We start from the raw sequence: 18,959 nt of genomic DNA on the forward strand, positions 1-18,959 counted from the left end.
AATACTGCTGGAGACTGCCAGCCCCACTGTTCCTGTGCCAGCCTTCCCAGCTCCGCTTTCTCACACCTCTTGGATGCTCCCCTAAGAATGTGCTGCTGAAAAGTGGGGCAAACAGCATTTGGAGTGGGGCAAATCAACCTTGAATTTCATCTGCCCTTTAGTTACCCATTCACTCAATACTGCAAGATCCTTCTGTAGTTCCTCACAGTCCACATTTGATCTTTACCAATTTGAATACTTTGTCATCTGCAAATTTGTCCACCTCACTACTCGCCCCTTTTTCCAGATCATTTATGATTATATTGAACAGCATGGGTCTCAACATGGATTCCTGGGGGACCCTATTGCTTATTTCTTTCCATTCTAAAGGTTACTAATACTTTAAATTTCAATCTATAAAAATTGAGATTATGTTCACCCTAATTAGGAACATAACTTTAATCTAGGTTGGTCACATGGTGTAAGATTTTAAAAGAATAGGACTTGTACGAAAAACAAAATGAATACTTAATTGACCCAGATAGGATCTTAAGGCACCCCAGAGTGCTCTGGCACTATGGTTGAGGATTACTAAATTAAGCCAATGATTATTCATCTCATTGTATTTCAACTGGCTAAGACTTTGAATTAATACTTCACTGGTACATGTGGTGTGTCTGCATTCCCTGCTTTTGGAAAGTGAGCCTATTGTCATTAGTTATATCTCAGAAAATACAAAGGCTGGACATGAAAACTTAACTGTAACATGCTTATTGTTTGCTGATGGGCACTTGAAATGTATCAAGATTACAAGACCATTGTAAATGCTTTATTTCAATGTTGTGTGATTTTTTTGAGTCTTCAGATCTAGTGAGTATATTTTCCCCCCTTCTCTTTCCTAAATACTTCTGTCTTGGATTTATTTTTATGTCTCTAATTGGGTTCTTCCTAGCTTTTTTTCATCTGCATTTCTGGTGCGTTAATTAAACTGTGACTTACACAGGAGGGGAAAAATGTCCTGTCCAAAAAAACCCTAAAACTTTTTAAACGCTATTGAGGAATTTTACTCAACCCCCTTGTCCCTCACCACCCCTCCCCTCCCCTCCCCCCCATATTATTTTTACCTGGAAGATGCTATCTATGTATGACTGCAGAACTAGGAGCATGAGCAGCAAGTAGCAAGCAAGAGTAATCAGATAACTAGAGAGTATTCACACTATATATTTTTTTGTGATTGGTTAACTGAAGTACCAAAAAGTATATAGAAGGAAAAGGAAGAGCACTTGCTCTTCTAAAATTCAAGATCATTGCTTTTCAGTTAATGGTGAGAGATCTCAATCTGTCATATGTTTGTGTCATTTATGGAAAAAGGACCTTTTTAATTCTGAGGTCAAAAGCAATCTGAAAAGAAGCATTTTGAAGGAAAGTGGAGGCCCACTGAGCAGAAAGGGCACGGGCCATATTTTTTTTTTTTTTCCTATTGGAAGTTGCGTTTAAAGTGGCATGTCTTGATATGGTTATAGATTATACTATTTTATCTCCTTTCTCAAAGCAAAAGTCCATCTTTAAGCATGGGGCACAACTACCAGTCTGCTAACATAAATGAAGTTTTCTCCTTGTCTTCATTACCTTTTGAAATAGTTTGGAGATGATGATGATTTTTGTTTCAGATGTAATATGGGGCTAGGGGGGATGTTGAAGGAGGCTTTTTCTATATATGTCTGCTGTATTGAAATGAAAACCATGCACAGAAGATTAGATTAGATCACATCAACCTCTTAGGTGTGGCAGAATGAAATAGCACAGCTCAGAGGCAGGCCAGTACTTGTAACCAAACCACTGCTGCTGGTCCCTAGTACCGAGCCACATAGTGCTGTTCCTGTGCGCATGTGACTTGGAATCTCCTACTGTCAAAATGCTGCTGATAATCTGGGCTTCATAGGTCAAATGAAAATAGCTTGGTGGACTGGATCTGGCCTGTAACCTGCACCTGGTTCAAGTTAGATCAGTCCCCCAGCATGCTTTCCATCCCTGGGCTGGGCTGTGCTGTCTGCTCAAGCAGAGAATGCGGCGGCCCCCCCCCCCCCCCCCCCCGGCAAACCCCAGCTGGGGTCTGGGGCCAGAGAGGGGGATGTTAACCCCTACCCCCAAGTACAGAACTGCCCTGCCCTGTTAAACTTACTGCTGGCTGCAACTGTGGACTACAGATCCCAGAGGCACCTGGGAGCAGGAAGAGGAAGTGATGAGCAACCCTGCAGAGTCCTCCTGCTGTGATAATGGACAGCAAATCCTAGAGACCTCAGGGGCAGCAGGAAGAAACCGCAAACACAGCCCATGCTAATTACATACTAGAGAGCTGTGCTGTAGCACCCCCCACCCCTGCTCCTTGCTCCTGGCCTGAGCCACTGCAGGCATGTGACTGCAAAAAGTAAATGTGTGTTCACTTGTTAGTCAATTTATAATCTCTGAAGTTTAGACTAACTTCCAAAGACTGAGTAGATTCACCCTTGGGCTTCTTGACTGTTCTGTATTTAGCCTAGGTTATCAACCTCTGGATTAGACTATTGTTTTTCATCTTTGGAATGATTTGCGAGGTACCAAGTACTCCATGTGAAAAAAATTATAAATATTTTTATGACTTCTGACCAAAAAGCACGTTTTCTCTAGTAACACAGCTTTGCCTGTTTTCTCATTAGGTTGTTGAAGACTACGCTGGAAGATGGCAGGTTCCATTGCCTCAGCTTGAGGTGCTTCAGACAGCTCTTTGTTGTTTCACATCTGCTTGTGTATCGTTCCCAGCTGAATGTGAGCAGCACGTACAATATGTTTTGAGTAGCCTAGCTTTGTAAGTATCTCACTTACTATTACACTGTTTACATGTTAACTGACCAGTATTTTATCTCTGTAGTGAAATTGGGTGCCACCAGGTCATTTTGCTTTTTCTCTCTCCTCAAATATGTGGAACCAAACTCGTCCCTGGTGACGTTAAACCAAGCTCACAGAAATTTTAAATTTAATATATTTCTTTTACTTAAGAAATCTCTTCAACTTGCACATCTTCATAGGAGCTCATTTTAACAAAAGTAAACATCAACAGAAATGTGACCATCACCCTTTAAAGTAGCAATTCCCAGATCTGGGTTGTGATGCCAAGGGTGGCCATGATAGTTACAAATAACATGCCATAGGTTTTACAATCCTGCGTTCCCTGTAATCTGTAATTATCCAGATTCTTCCCATTAATTAATAGTGATTGGAATTTTACTCTATTACAAGTACTCACTCTGTGGTAACTACCTATGCTTGCCCTTACCCTGTAGGTATGAAAACTAAACTGAAGCAACTTAACCATGTTTGATTGGTAAGCTAACATGGTTTTACTCAATGGCAGGTGGTACCACACAGTAGCTGAGTTGTGGCTAAGCCCCTGCCCCACTGTTCAAGGGGCTTACGAATGGTGGTAGCTTTGCATATGGGCATTTCACAAAGTTATTTGCCTAGATGTGGTATTGTAACCCAAAAAGCTTTGGGAATTGCTTCAGGGAAAGTATCCTTTAGAATTTTAATTATGCTTTCATGCAATTTTTGCAACAAAACAGTGATGAAGACATTATTTTAAACAGAAATGGCAGTATTCTGGTCCCAAGTAGGAAGAGATGCAAAAAATAAATGGTATAATAAAAAGTAAATGTAAGTAAATTCTTATGTTGCAGAAGCCTTCAGTAAAGAGTTACTTGTTTCTTTTTTTAATCTGTGATCTTGCAAACACATTTTGCAAGAAGTATTTTTTTTCATGGTTGTCTGTTCAGAAGACCTTTACATATAAAGAAAAGACTTTCAGATTGCTGGTTCATGCATCTTATTGTTTTGACTCAGTAGAGTAGATTCCTTATTGCCGAAACATCAGAAGGGAGTGGAGAGAAATTCTGTCTTGTATTGCAGATTGTAGTTGGTCCAGACAATATTACATCTTGGCATCAGCAGATGGAGACAGGAAATAGAAAGCACTTGCAAAATCAGCCACCTACGCTAGTTCTGGCCTTGTAGATTGGTTAATTTCCTTTGTCCAGCAGGGGAAACAGCTCTGGCTTGCCAAGTTCATCTATTAAGTGTTGTTAATGGTTTTATGTTTTTCCTTTGGAGGCATTGGCTTGTGAAATTTTTTGTTAACTGTCACTTCTGTACATCTTGGCTTATCTCTTCAGAATGACCTGGTAGGCTTCTCCTTTTGATGAGCTTGTGAATGATCTGAACAAAGTTCAAAAGACCCATGCGTCTGCTATGCACTCTTAGTTACATCTGCTATACTTAAATGCTAGTGAAATTTTACAGAACAAATTAAATTCATTTCTCTGGGAATAACGTGGTTAAACTCTAAATGTGTTGAACTAGAAAAAAAGTTTTGTCTAGAAAGAGAAGGGTTCAAATATATGAGAAATTATTTGTACACACAAAATGGATGGGGAAGAGGTCACCATCCATCTCATTTCATGGGAAGTCATTGATGAAGCTTTTCACCAGTTGTTTGCTTGTTGGCTTCTCTGAAGCTTGTAAAAACAGAAGACAATATAAGACAGTTATTAATGTTTGTGGTACAGATACCACCTTCATGTGGTATCTGGAGCATAGTGCAGTACAGCCTCAGTCTTGACACACCTCTTTGTGCTACTGCAAGACATAATACATAACCATCACCCTAAATCTAGTGTCTTTTGTAATCTGGATTAGCTGCTAATCGGACATTTGGCTAGCTTCCTAAAAAAAGCCAGAAAGAGAGCCCATTGCTGCTGCTGTTACCCCAGTCAAATTTGTAATGTGGGTTTTGGGGTTGGATTGTTTTGAATTACTTCTTACCTCTCCTTGATGAAGAGCACAAACTCTAAAGTCGTATTTTTTTCCTCTGAAACTGATTTGCCCGTGTCTTTGATGTCATGTGACAAAGTGATTTTTGGACCTAGTAGTTACCTAGGAAACCTTGCCCAAATATGATGCTGACTGGTGGAGCTTTCCAGTGCTTTGCAAAAAAACGTTCCATACATTAAAGCCTCAGTTCTTGGGCTGGGGGGAAGAGAGAACAGGAACCTGTCTGACTCCATTTAGTCTCCATTCTTGAGCAGGGTTTCTGTTGTAATGGGCCAAAAAACAGTTTAGATCTGGGACTGGTGTTTTATCTGTTTATTAAGCCTACTCCTCTGATTCAAAGCATGAAGCAACACTTATAATCACATTAATACCACTCCTATAAACTGGGACCATTATTAAACAAACACACTAGCACTGTCTTGTGGTAACATCTGAAAGGCTAGTGTGCAAATTATCATCCATGTAAATACTTGCATGTAAAGCAAATATGGCATCACAATTGCACTGTAGGGCTTCACAGCAGAGCTGAAAATGAATACTGAGATTCTAGTTGTCATGGGCTATGCCACTCTTGAGGGGAAACTTTTGAGACAGTCTTGTCTGGTCTCTCTGTCTCGTCTCCCCTGTAGGGCCACTTGCATAAAGCGACACTTGCAACAAAGGAACTATTTACAGTTAAGTGTTCTCACACTGAGCCCCCCAAAATGTTCCCCACCCAAACTGCAGGATAGAAATCAGCCCACTTCAGCATCTTTGGTCACACTAATGTTCTTTTTTTAAGACTGATGACTTGGAAAGTCTTCAGTCTTAAGCTGGAGCCCCCTTTTAGTCTGGTGATGTGAGCATGCAGCACATAAGCTGATGCTGAGGAAATGTAATAATTATATCTGCAGTTAGCTTTGAATGGTAGAGAGAGGCTTTGTAACTTAAGATTTTTCTTAAAAGCCAAGTATAAATACCATGTGTGCTGTCCCCGATTCTAGCAAACATCTCTCCCAAGCAGTGTCAGAATTCCAGCTATGGGTGACTTTCAGAATAGTTGCATGTTCCCTGTAGGTAAAAAACTAACTAAATTTAATTCACTCATTATAGCCTTACCATGGAAACTCTGGTGGGCAGTATGAAGTATTGCTCTTTCAGTTAACCTGTATTCCCCATTTGCATTGAGATTTCGAGGACCAGTGTGCCCAAAAAAAGTCTTTCAACATAAAAGTGCAGAAACTTATACCTCATAAAAACTAAGAAGTCTAGCTAGAAAATCTTTCTAAAAAACCTTAACTTTTAAACAAACATAAACTAATATGATGCACCATTGCATAGATTTAGGTATACTGTAACTAAGTAGAAGTCCAGTCCTTTCAGTTATACCAGACATGTACCTCTGAAAATCTGTGTGTGTATATGTGTATATGTGTATATGTATATGTGTGTGTGTGTGTGTGTGTGTGTATATGTATATATGAAATGTTGTTTCCTTTTTTACAGAATTTCTTAGGAAGCAACCTATAGAGGGGGTTGTCAAGTTATACTAAGTCTTGATGTTGACCTTAAATCAGTAGTTTCTAACCAGTTACTTCCAGGCAGTATTCTTCCAGTGGGACCCCCCATTATTTATGGCTGCAGAAATTATCTGTAGAGCCATGTTTCTTCAAGCTGCTGGAGAGCAGTATGATGTTGCTCTTGCTGTTGCCATAGTGCAGTTAAGGTTGCAATTTGTTGCTTCAGTTCCTTATCATTCCTAACCAGGGCCATTCCTGGGGGCAGGGGAGCGAATCGGGCCACCTGCCTCGGGCCCCATGCTTTGGGGACCCCATAGAGGTCCTGCCATGCGCTCTGGCTGCTTGCTTGCTACCTCTCCCTCTCCCACCTCCTCCTCCTCCCTGACATCTGCTTATTGTTGAAGGAGCAGTAAAATATCCTCTAGCTTTGGAAATTTAATTTTAAAAGGCATAAAATAAGTGGTATTTTAATCTCTGCATAAACTAATGGCAGAATTAACAGCTATTAACAGCTCTTTCATTAAACAGCTGTTTAAGAAGCTCTGCATTTAGCTACTTTAAAGCTAAATGCCTACAGCAGCTAGACAGAATAGATAAGCAAATAGAAGGGTGATGAGTCTCCATCTGTGATCTAGGATCAGTCACCTGATTAAAGAGCCTAATGTTCCATCAACTCCAAAATCTGCTGAGGGAAAGGATGCTTGTGCTTCCACAGCATTTGCCACTGACATGCTCCTTGGCAAGTCCTCTGGTCAGAAGTAGAAAGTAGGGCAATAGCAGATGCACTGAAGCAATCTACAGATTTGGAAGGCAATACAATCTATATCTGCATTGAATTCATATTTCTAAGGATACTCCCCAAAGTCCTCTTAAAAAACTTTTCCTCGCAACTTAAAAGTGGCAGAAATTGACTTGAGTCCCCAACCTTTCTTCTCAGTTTTTATTCGGTGTTAGGGAAACTGGATTTTTTTCACTATCATAATGATGAGGTTGGTTATTTTACTCCTATTGTTGCAGTATCAAACTGTCAATGTATACTTTTTTTATTAAATTGTGGGGTTTTTTTAAGGAACTAAAATGTTAACTTATATAAGCAAAGGCAGTGGAACCATGAAGAAATCTACCCAACTTATTTAAACTAAATTCCTAGAGAAACTGAAGTAATGTTAAGTACTGCTTTGCAGTTTTACTCGGTTTTGCTCACTCTATTCTAAGGAGTCCAAGAGGTCCACCTTGGAAGTTTATAGTCTTCCCAAAATGGCTATATTAATGGCTAATGGGATATCTTTAGTTCCTATCTTGTTGCTACACTGGCTGTGGGTTCATGGGATTAGAGCACATTATATAGCTCAAGTTTTCCTTTTTTTTTTTCTTTTTTTTTTTTTTTTAAGTCTTCTGTTGGAAAGGAGTTGAATAAAGGGAGCACACGAACTCTGCATTTAGTTGAGAAGCAGTTTGAAATGTATCAATTATATATTCCTTTTTGAATTACCGTTTCAATAGCCACAGCATATGACCACCTAAAATGAAGATAACCCAACTACTTCAGGTACTAGAAGTAATATAGCCACATTGGTTTAGCACTCTTTCTGAACTTTTTTTTTTATAAGTATACTTTTTTTTTTTTTGGTAGGAATAATTGACCTGTTTGGAGTTCTGTGCTCCTGCAGTTGTGCTACTTGAGCTAGCTATATTTTTTCTGCATTGTGCTAGGGTGTAACCGAGGAAGCTGAACTTGATCTCATTTGATTCTAAGTCCAGTCCTTTGTCGTACTTCCAAGAGAGCCTGCCTCGGACGAGACAAAAATAGGTACCAACTGTTAGGTCAGTTTTCTGGTACAGCAGCTTCATTTAGGCACGTGACATAGACAGTGAGTAAGTAGTGACGATACAAAATAAGGAATGGAAAATCATATTGTGGTTAAGTTAATAAATTCCATCTCTTAATATTCTTCTTTCTATCAAATGTCACAAATGAAAGCATCAGCCAGAGACTTGTGGAAAACAAGACTAATCTACAAGGCTTATATATGTTAACTGGCTTGGTGTTAAAGTCTAGGGAGGATTTGCTGTTTGAATTTTCAAATACCTAAATCTCTTTTAGATGCTGATATTCAGACTTAAAGAAGTGCATCTTCCAAGCATGAGGTTTGGCCAGTGCATGTGGTAGTTCCTGGTTAAACCTCTGCTGAACAAGGAAAATTCCTTATGCCAGTTGTCATTAATGAGCCTCAGAAACCTTGAAAGTTAGGCACATTATTGAACCCTGTTCTTGGTGTTGTGGCTTTTAGCTACAAATACAAATAATGCCATAGAATTGCCATGTTGAGACTTCTGGGAGAAAGCATCACCTCACTGAGGCTGGTAGAAGCAATTTCAGCTTTAGTATTTTTAGGAGTCAGAGGGTTTATGCTAAAGGTTTTGGTTTTTTTCCTTTACGTGTTGCCAAATATATAATTGTTCTTTACAAAAGCATGCAAGTGCCTTGGGGTTTAGATATACTTGTTGGGATCTGAGATTTTGGAAATATGTGGTCTCTTATTATCATGTTCTTAACAGCTGTTTAACTCAAACATTTCAGAGAAGCAATGCCTGTTGAACCTTTTAAACAAAACTCCTCTGCTCAGTCTTTATGGTTTGTATTATACTTATAATTCTTACAATCCTGTGAGTTACAAAGCCCTCAGTTCTGTTTCCCAGTGCATCCAAGATGTGCATTTTAATTTTACAGCCAAGTACTGAATTAACAAGCAGAGGATTGACGGGACTTTCTTATGCATTGTTGGTGATGCTATCTGAAGTGCTTAGCAGTGACTTCATTTTTGCTAACTGCTTTTACTGAGACAGTCTGATCAGTTCCATGTACTTTAGAGAACCCTACCTGATTTCTGTGTAGAATCTTTTTAGAATGGTTGTCTTTAAATAATTTGAATTCTAGTTCTGAAAAGTTGTAGATGATTTGTGGATGTGTACTGTTTATTTTTACTTGTTTCTACTTGCATCTCTTTTAGGAGTTTTTTTGAATTGCTGCTGTTCTTTGGAAAAGATGAGTTCTACGAAGATCCTTTAAAAGACATTTTAGGCTCAATTCAGGTAAAATTAATCATTGCCACCTTATGTTTAGTAAAATGCAGTTTTCATTTGTTAAAGTAACCATCCTGCTTGTAGATAAAACATTTGTGAATGTTAGAGAGAAATATTTGATGGCATAGGTCAACGCAGGGAAGGAAAATTATTAATACCTTTTGATTTTGATTTTTTTTTTTTTTTTGTATTGAACAGGAATGTTTTTCTTAAGGTTGCAACCATTGATCTTGCTTGCATCAAATCATGAATTAAGTAGACCATAATTCCAGTTTTGCCATGATAAATGTCTCTTCCCTTTTTAAATTAAGGTTGTATTTTTCCTTTTTTTTTAAGGAGATCAAAACTAGTTTTTAGCTGCTTTGCTTTTGGTAATCTCTAACCAGAACTTAATATCCACCAAGAGATGTAGTATTCTAAGCTTATAACTTGCTAAATCAACAGTTTTTTTTCTCCCATAGTTCAGATAGTGGGTTGATTGCTAAACTGCTACTGTCTTTAATTATTGCACTATTTTGTACTTAGACCTCTTTGCCTAAAGTGGTAGGTATTGAAGAATACTAATGTTTATTGTTTATAATTGTACAAATCTATGTTAAAAATAGGACTTGATGCCTCTGCAACTGTAGCCAGATGCTAAAGCACACGGGGAAGGAATTGCAGCCTAAAGAATGCTACAGTTTATATGTAGGGTCTCCTTTTGTATGAGTGCTTTTGGACTATTCTGTTAATATTTATGGCACCCATGGTGAGTGGTGTACAGGCCTCAAATGATGGATCTTTGAGGAGAACAGTATGTTGGGGAAAAAATAAATAGCAAAACTTTTTTTTCTACCTTTAAACTTGGTGTTTGTTTTTTTGTATTTTTGAAAAATGCATAAAACCAGTTAAAATACAAAAACCAAAGGGTACTTTAAAGTGTATTGATCAGATTCATTAAAACATCCTTCAAAGGCTCTTTCTCTTGCTGAGGAAGCTTGTAAGACTTATTTTTTTAACAGGATGTGTAAAAGTGTACTTAATTTAAAAAAAATAAATAAATAAAAATGCATGTTTCAGTTCCTTGGCTATCAGATGAGTTACTTGAATGTAGTATAAGAAATTAGGAATAAGTTGATACTAAAACTCTCTACAGCAGAAATGAACATCAGAAGTTGTTCTTCAGTTGGTATGAAATTATTTTCTTGTACGGTAAAAGTTAATGGAGAGAAATCCTCTTCAATTGAATGACCTGAGAGAAAATTAAAGCACTGTTTGACTTCCCTCTTCAAACTTTCAGTACTGTTATGGATGATGGGAATTGGGTACACAAAGGCTATTATTTGATCCTGATTTAATCATTTACATTAATTATTTCATCAGTGTGTAGAATTTTTGACAGAAATGTCTGACTTACATTTTAGCTCAAAGGTGTTAGTTCTGGGCTATGCATATTCCAATATGCTAATTCCTTTAAGAATTAGTAGTACATAGTTGGTGTCACAGCATCTCCTTGTGTTACAGACCTTGTATACATTGATTTCTGCCAACTGAAGATTTGGTCACTGGGGTTTGTTAGATACCTTTAGTTGGAGATGAGAATTCAGCTCACCCATTGTCAAGGAAACAGCACAAGGTTGCCATTAATGGATGTTGGCAAGATTTCTGCATAAAGGAAATGAGATTGGTGCCTTTTAGGTTTACTATATAGTCACAGTCAACATGTGACGCTAGGTGTGATATTGACTCAATGCTGAGCATGTAGATATACTTTTGACTTTTAGTTATTTAATGATTCAGTATTTGTTTCTCTCACTTGTTCTTTAAATGTAATGCTTTTTTAAAAAAATCATAGGAATGCCAGAACCTCCTAAGCAGATATGGAAATATGAACCTGGAATTGGTGACTCGAATTATCAGAGATGGTGGACCATGGGAGGATCCAGTGTTACAAGCAGTTCTTAAAGCAAAGCCTGTATCTCAGGAGTTAGGTATGTCATTTAATAAATATATAGTTTTGAAACATTTTAAAGTATTGTTTGTATGTATTTGAGGCAACATGACCTAAGTAACATCTTGAATTTATACATGCAATTCTCTGGTGTTTCATTAAACCAGTTGTTTAAAAAGAAAATGAAAGCCACTTTGCTTTCTTTGTGCTGACTTAAGAAGTCCTGAGGTGGTTGCTAAATTGACATAAGCATATATAATATGAAATGCAAGTTAGGTTTTTACCTACAAAAGAGCTTGACCATGATTAGCTTGTTGATGTACTGAGAATAGCTTGTCCTGCAGACCAGTGCTGTCCAGCAACTTCCTTATACTCTCCAATTTGTCTGTGTTCATCTGCTGGCTCTTGCATAGATTGTAAGGCCTTTGTGATGACAAGATCTGTTTTTTCATTTTGTTTGTATAGTGCAAAGATTCTCAACCAGGGTGCTATGAGAGCCATGTAAGGGTGCCACAGCACTGCACAATATTAGCACTGTTAGGTGTGTGTGAACACTAACAAATACATGCAGAGGTGACTCCATAGTGTCAATAACATTTGGACCTGTTGTAGTCTTTCTGAATTCTTTGCAACAGAAGAATTGCTCTATTGACACATCATTTCTCTGACAGTGTCAAGCAGGAGGTTTCTGACAGGCCATGGAAACGAAATGAGTTGTCTTTTCAGTGGTGGGTCCAGAACTAAGAGGCAAATTAGTAGGATAATAAGGGAAAGCTTTGACACTGCAGAGGTGTCCAAGGACTTGTTTCCAGAGCTGACAGTAGTTAATCTTTCACTATGATTTAAATCAGTGGTCTCCAAGTTTAAGTAGGAGATCACCTTTGGCCTTTAAAAGCAACCCGAGATCTACTGTGCACTGCTGCCACCCCCTCCTGCCCAGCAGGTAAGTCTGTGGGGAGGGAAATGGTGGGGCAGAATAAGGCAGAAAATATTACTTGGGGGTGTGCCTCCCCAGCAGGTAAGTTCTGCCCAGCTAGGGCCCCACTCAGTTTACCTCTGCTCCTGCCTTGGTGACACTCCCTCACTGCGGGGTCCTCAGTCTAGCCCCTTCCCCTTCCCTCCCCCATGGACTGACCTGCTGGGCTAGGGCGCATGCATGCATGTATGTATGCATGCATGCATGCATGCAGGCACTTAGTCCCCCATCCCAGCTTCAGATCGACTGCAAGAGGTTCCAAGATCTACTGCAAGAGGTTCAGAGATCTACCTGTGGATTGGGATCCACTGGTTGGTGACCACTGGTTTAAATAGTAGCAAAGCAGGTATGAGGGGAGGGACCATTGTTGGCCAGTTGTGCATCACAATACAGTTTAGACAAGGATCCCTGGCTGTGATGACTTGTTGATAAACCATAAGCAGAAATAGTAGCTAAAGTCCAAAAGTATCTAGGTATTTACAGTAATGGGAAACCTTTATATTGGAGTTAGACTTGGCAGTCCTTCGTGGTGCCTGGTACTTCTGTCACTCCCAGATAACAGTAAGCTGGTGCTAGTCTTTGTTGCAGGCTGCTACTCACTTTTTTTGTAGCTAAATATTTTAATTCCTAATACTTTTTCTATTGGCTTTCTCTAATATCCCTGACATGGCAGTGCACCTTCACACTACTTTCTTAACTTTCAAGAAAAATCTCAAAAAAAGGGAGGGGTGGGCAATTTATATCAATTGCCCCCAAGGTGCTCACTTAAAGCAGGAGTTTCATTGAGCGTAGAACATTCTGACTCCCTTGTGTGAACAGTTTTGTGTACTTCTTACATAGTTGGACTTCATTTGATGTTTATCTTACAAAAACGTAACTGAATTGCTCCCTGTCATCCATTTGCCTATAGAACTGACTCGGGTATTAATTTTTTTTTTTCTTTTCAACTTCTGTAATGCAATCATACCACAAAACCTAAGGCCTCTGGTGCACAGTCATTTAATGGTACAATGGGATCTCATCCCCAGTTCCAACTATCACATCTCCTGCCATGCCACACATGAATGGCAGGAAGTGAGATTGTTGGGATTAGGGATTGAGAACCCCCATCATGGTATTTCTATTTGCCAGTGCAAGGAGCCTGGGATCATAAAGTGTTCACTGGGAGTGGGAGGCAAGAGCTTCCCCTGTTGAGGACTTCAGACCCTACCAGGAGCCTCTGATCCCCAGCAGCCCAGCCAAAGCTGCCAGACAGAGTTCAGAGTCCCTGGCAGCAAAGCCCAAGGAAGCTACATCAGTGTATTCTTTAAAGCTCTAGGTGCTGGCACGTAGATAATAGAGAGTCTCTGCTTGCTGTCTGGAGCTGAGCACCGGGGGGAGTTTTAAAAAATATAGCTGCAGCCCAGCTGCCTGCATGCTCTTCAAAGCTTCCCATGCACTGGTTCCCACAGCATGGGGCACGGGGAGCTGAGAACTCATGGGTCCCCAACTGCCCATGCCCCGTATCACGAAGCAGTGCCCACAGCTGGGGGGCAGGGATCTTCCAGCTCCCCAGCTGTTGCTTCTGTGGGTGCCCCAGGAACTTAAAAAGCGAAAAACCAACCATGTAACTGGGGCTCTAGGTCGGGAGACGAGCCTTGAAGTTGGGCGCTCAGCACCCCCTGATTTGCCTCTGGGGATTGGGTGGGGGCATCAGGTTCAGAATCCAGTGTTGCCCCCCAACCCGGTTTCACTGATCAGGTAGGGGACCATTGTGTCTTGGATCCTAGGGCTGCCTTATGCCAGATCCCTACACTCAGCTGAGCATTGGGATCTGTCATGTCAGCCCCAGTATGCTTCATTTTGTTTAAAGCATGTGTAGCATGCTCCAGGGACAGCCCTAATATCCCCTTGTGGCCATGTGACTCCTGCCTCCCTACTCTCTCTACCCTCCCTTTTTCCTCATTTGTGACACCTTGATGGATTTATTATGATGTTAAGGGAAGCTGCCCCAAGGTTCGCAAGTGAGCCCTTGTTCACTTTGGCTGGCTGGTACCTCTTGTACCTGGCTGGCCCCACTCATGCCCCTTGGGCACCAAGATATGGCATCTGTCCATGCCTCAGAGAGCTGGTTGCCTTATGAGCTGTATTTGTGGCTTCCTTCCTCCCCTATAGCCATGCCTATGCCTTACAAAAATTACTCTGTGTTCATTGGAAAGGGCCACCTGCCTTCAATGCAGTTTTTGCCTTTTAGGCCTTGAACCTGTGTTCGTGTCTCAGCCTTCCTGGCCTTGGCTCTTCTATTCTGGCTCTGCTCCTCAGCCCAGGCCCACTGCCCTGGACCTTGGCTCCTGTGCCCCAGACCCATCTTGTCCCTGTATGCTCTGGGCCCCTGGCCCTTGTCTTGTGCTCATTGGGTCAGCCCTCAGGATCCTTGACCCCAGGCCAGGCTGCTTGCTCTCTTAGCCCTTGGGATCGCTAACCCTGGGCTAGGCTGCCTATCTCAGAGTGCCCCACCTAGCACCCCGCTATAGCCTCCACTCTAGCTACAATCTGGTCCTCTGGTATCAGATTCAGAACGTAACAGAAACACAAGCAAGTCGCTTGACCAACAAAGGGCTCCTATAGACATGCAGGTAGCTGGCTCCAACACGCCAGAAATCCAGCGCGTCGGAGCAGACTTGATTAATTGAGTGGACTAGCTTAATCAAGTCTGCTGGAGCATGGAAATTAACGTACTCCAGCAGCCTCCTCTGTCACATGTACGAGCATCCCCACACTGAACAATGGTAGTGGGGTGCTTTGAACTAAAGCTTGTTCTGTGAGCTTTAGTTCAAAGTGCCCTGCTAGTTTTCAGCATGGGGAATGCTGATACACATGGTGTTCAGGTGCTTTTAATTAGCACAGCTTGCTAATTAAGGCACTTCCCACAGCATATGTAAAATGCCCTAAAAGTCTTCCCCACTCAGGGTTAAGGTTGCCTGCAAACCACATCTCCCTTGGATCCCTCTCAACCCAGCTCGCTTGGGTAGCTTGATGCCTGTCTGTCAGATTGCCAGCTTGTGCTTGGGCACTGGGCTTATGCACCCAAAGCCCCACCTCTTCCAGTCCTGTGGCTTCCCAGCCCCACAAACTGGTTTTCACATGGAGTTGATGCCTCCTCCTGCTGCTGCAGCCATCTGTTCTCCCCTCTTAAAGTGACAGGGGTTGTGATGCAGTGAGCCACAAAAATGGTTAGATACATTTTATGCGTGCCATTTTCTTGTGCTGCATGGCTATATTATCCTGCCATAAATTGGCTTTAACTTGTGCCTGGGTTACTACTTACGATGTGATTAACACCTTAATTGCATCTTAAATGTAACCTGTACCAGGGATTTGTTTCTCACATACAGTACACACCTTTTCCCCCCCAAAATTAGCATCCATGTCTAATGTAGGGAAGCTAATTTTCTGGTTGGGGTTGGAAGTACCCTGATTTGATTCCTGTTCTACTGGTACATATTACTGTGTGGACTGCTGAGGGAATTTTTTGACCTAATGGCTCATTGTTCTTTACTCTGCAGGTGTTAATGCTTATCCCTCCTTTTTTTTATGGTGTTGTTCCATTAATCAAGCTAACCCTTCTTAAGACAATTTTGCTCTCTTCTAGTTGTTCCTGATCTTTCACAAACTTCTTAGATCTTTAGCATAGTTTTTAGCTCTTTTCAAAGTTGTAGGTTCACCCATTGGGACCAGTTGCCAGCAGCAGTTAGAGATTCAGTTTTAGTTATGCAGGAAAGGGAGTCAGATCAGCTGAAAATAAGGCTGTCTCTGCTTTATGCAGCTGTTACTCCTCCTTTTCATTCTACCTTTCAAAAACAAGGTGTGTATTGTATTTGGGAGCGTGTTATATTCAAGAAAATATGGTATTACATTTTTTAAGTCATGTTGAGAGATTGTATAAACCATACGTGCTGTGCTGCTGTTGGTCCCTCAGCTTGCACAAAAAGGGCAAGTCCAACATGAGCTTGCTTGTTCTCTTGTACATTGCAGTAGTATTTTCAGAGGACCACAAAGAGGGGGGTTCTTAGAGAAAAACTTGGCTCTTTCTCCACTGGAGAAAGAGCAAGGCCAAAACAGTATTTTACTGGAAACAGGAAAAGACTGAGAATTTCGAGAGCAGCTCTCTGAAAAAGCCTGCCAGGATTTGAAGAAGGGAAAATCAGAGGAGACTTGAACACAAAGGCTTTCTGCTCTCCACCTTTTAAGCTTTATAATTAAGACATCAAGGTTCTGCATAGTCTTTGCTTGGACAAGAATAGATAACCTTTCTTAAATTAATGTTACATTTGCCCAGTTGCTACTATAATTAGCTTTTTTTTTTTCCTGCTTTGGTATTAAAGCCTATACATGTATCCCCAGGGACTTTAACCCTAGAAAGGAAGGGCTCTGGTGGAATTAATCAGGTTGAAAAGCACCCAGTGCTTGTGAGAAGTGATTTTTCGAGCAACTGCAGCCATCCTTACTAGTGACAGAGTCAATAGCCAAGAATTGCTGTTATAAATTAAACTCTGGTCTTGAGGGTGCTGCATCTTGAGGACGTGTCGCCTAAGGCTGTACAGTCTGAAAATGGGAACTCTATTTATAACAAGTCTGAGTAATATAGCAGACAGATCTTTGCTTCCCAGTCAAAGGAAATGGATGACATACCTGATTATTATGCATGTTAAAAGTCCTTTATTTACAGGAGCAGAAGCACAAGTTAAAAGTGAATCTGCTCCATAATTTGTCAGGTCAAATCTATTTGCCTCCTAAATGGATGAAGATTGCAATGGTTTGGTTATCTTGGGTGTATTAAAATGGACTCTAAAAATGCAGCTAAGACTAAAAGCACCTGGGGTTCTATGAGGAGGAGCATTCCTCATTATCATGTTCCTGCAGTTAAGTGAAGGTAGAAGGCCTTGATCTTTCCTAATGTCTCTTTGTTTCTACGTTCTGCTAACAGAGATCCATAGATTCATAGACGCTAGGGCTGGAAGGGACCTCGGAAGATCTTCGAGTCCAGATGTCTATGGGGAGTTAAATGTCCACCTTTATTTCTTTAATAGCTTTTAAAGAATTATTTGCGAGTTCAGTCCAAAATCTTCTGGTTTTTAATATAGGAATAATACTGCTTCAGAGCATTTTTGTCATATGGACATTAGACTTATGTGATAATATTCAGGAAATTAAATCTGGATTAATACACCAATGATTTGGGCTGTTGCAGCAGTGGCGGGCTGTGTAGCCATTGTAATTTAGAAATAGCTTTACTTTGTTTATATCAGTCTTCCTTTTTTTCAGTTGGTCATAATGTCTCATATTTTGAAGATACCAATTTTCCATGTCACATTGGGTTTTAAATTAAAGCAAAAATCTGTCTAGCTGCTTTTGCATTACATAAGTTTATGCAGAACCACTGTGTACATCCTTGTCTTGTTTGTCCATGATAAATCGATTTCTCAGCATTAGTCTCTACCTCAGTGAAGGATCAAGGCTCCATTGTCCGAGACAGGGGTGGTCAGCCTGCAGCATGGGTGCTGTGAGCAGCCTGTGTGTGTGTGTGTGCGTGTGGCCCTTGACAGATTGGAAAAGGAACAGGTAGTATTATGGCAGATATGGCATGAAGCATAAAGCAAAGCATCACATCAGGCACAGAGCTGGAAGCTGAAAGCAGAGCAGCAGGTTTAAGGCCAAATGCACAGTCTTAACTTGAGTGCTGTCCGTGACTCAAATTAAGCAAATCTAACAGTCAGGTCCACAGTTGCAAAGGTATTTATGCACTTAAAGATGCATCTGGGTTTCTAAATGCCCCTAAACTCTTTGGTTAATGTTGCAACTTTTAATTTTGTGGTATGTTAGTAGTTTTGATTCTGTTTTTCATCAAAGAAAACTTTAATGTAATACATGATGTATCAGTAAAAATAAGATTAATTTAATCCTTGTTGCAGCAAAGCAAGGACTTTTTTTTAATGAAAAATAAACTGTATGGAAATAAGCTCTATGGTACTGTTACTGTGCAGTCTGAGGGAGTAAAGGTTACTTTTGCCTGGAAGTGATGTTAATATTGTGAGAACTATATTGGAAGATTTGAAGTTTCAGAGTTACTTAGTTTGATCAATGATCCAAACTGACTATGGAACTATGACCGTTGGAATCTGCAAAACAAAAACAGACTTAGTTGCATTAATTAAAATAAAATATTGGTTATATGAACTGAGGGTGATTTGTCTTCTACTGCTCTTTCTCTCTCTATCTGAATGGTTACTCAGCTTAACCAGATTAAAGATCTTTAGGAGAAAGAGAAATCATCATGCTTCAAGACTTAGCTCAGTCTCTAGTCACTGTGGGTGGAGGTGGGAGATCAGCCTTTAACTACTGGAGAATAATCTTAACTGCAGGGTTATCCTATGGACTGCTTCTGACTCTCGAGATAACTTGTAGCCCCCAAGCACCTGGCCCGGGTGCTGATTCTCACTACTGTCCTGCTGCTGCCACTAGGTTGTCTGGGATTCCCCTTTCTCTTCCAGATTCCACTTCCTGCCCTGCCTCTAGGATGGGCCAAGGGAGCCTTCAGGGGGTACCTGAGACCCCTACATAGCATAGCAGCACTGGTACACAATGCAGC

At 40.6% G+C, this 18,959-nt stretch overlaps 1 protein-coding gene across 2 annotated transcripts in view; it reads left to right on the forward strand.

Annotated features, from left to right (window-relative positions):
* Positions 1-2,679: 2,679 nt before the first annotated feature.
* The window catches only part of ZNF654 (zinc finger protein 654), a 33,595-nt gene continuing 17,315 nt past the window's right edge, over positions 2,680-18,959 (forward strand). Inside the window, exons 1-3 of one of the 2 annotated variants that reach the window (XM_006037948.3) lie at positions 2,680-2,824; positions 9,353-9,434; positions 11,260-11,395. In XM_006037948.3, coding sequence (XP_006038010.2) covers positions 11,293-11,395 — 103 coding nt within the window. In that variant the 5' untranslated portion in view covers positions 2,680-2,824; positions 9,353-9,434; positions 11,260-11,292. The remainder of the gene's footprint in view (positions 2,825-9,352; positions 9,435-11,259; positions 11,396-18,959) is intronic. The other variant, XM_025194419.1, reaches the window with a different exon arrangement.

Source organism: Alligator sinensis, unplaced genomic scaffold, assembly GCF_000455745.1.
Source record: "Alligator sinensis unplaced genomic scaffold, ASM45574v1 scaffold1324_1, whole genome shotgun sequence".
Lineage (NCBI taxonomy): Eukaryota > Metazoa > Chordata > Crocodylia > Alligatoridae > Alligator > Alligator sinensis.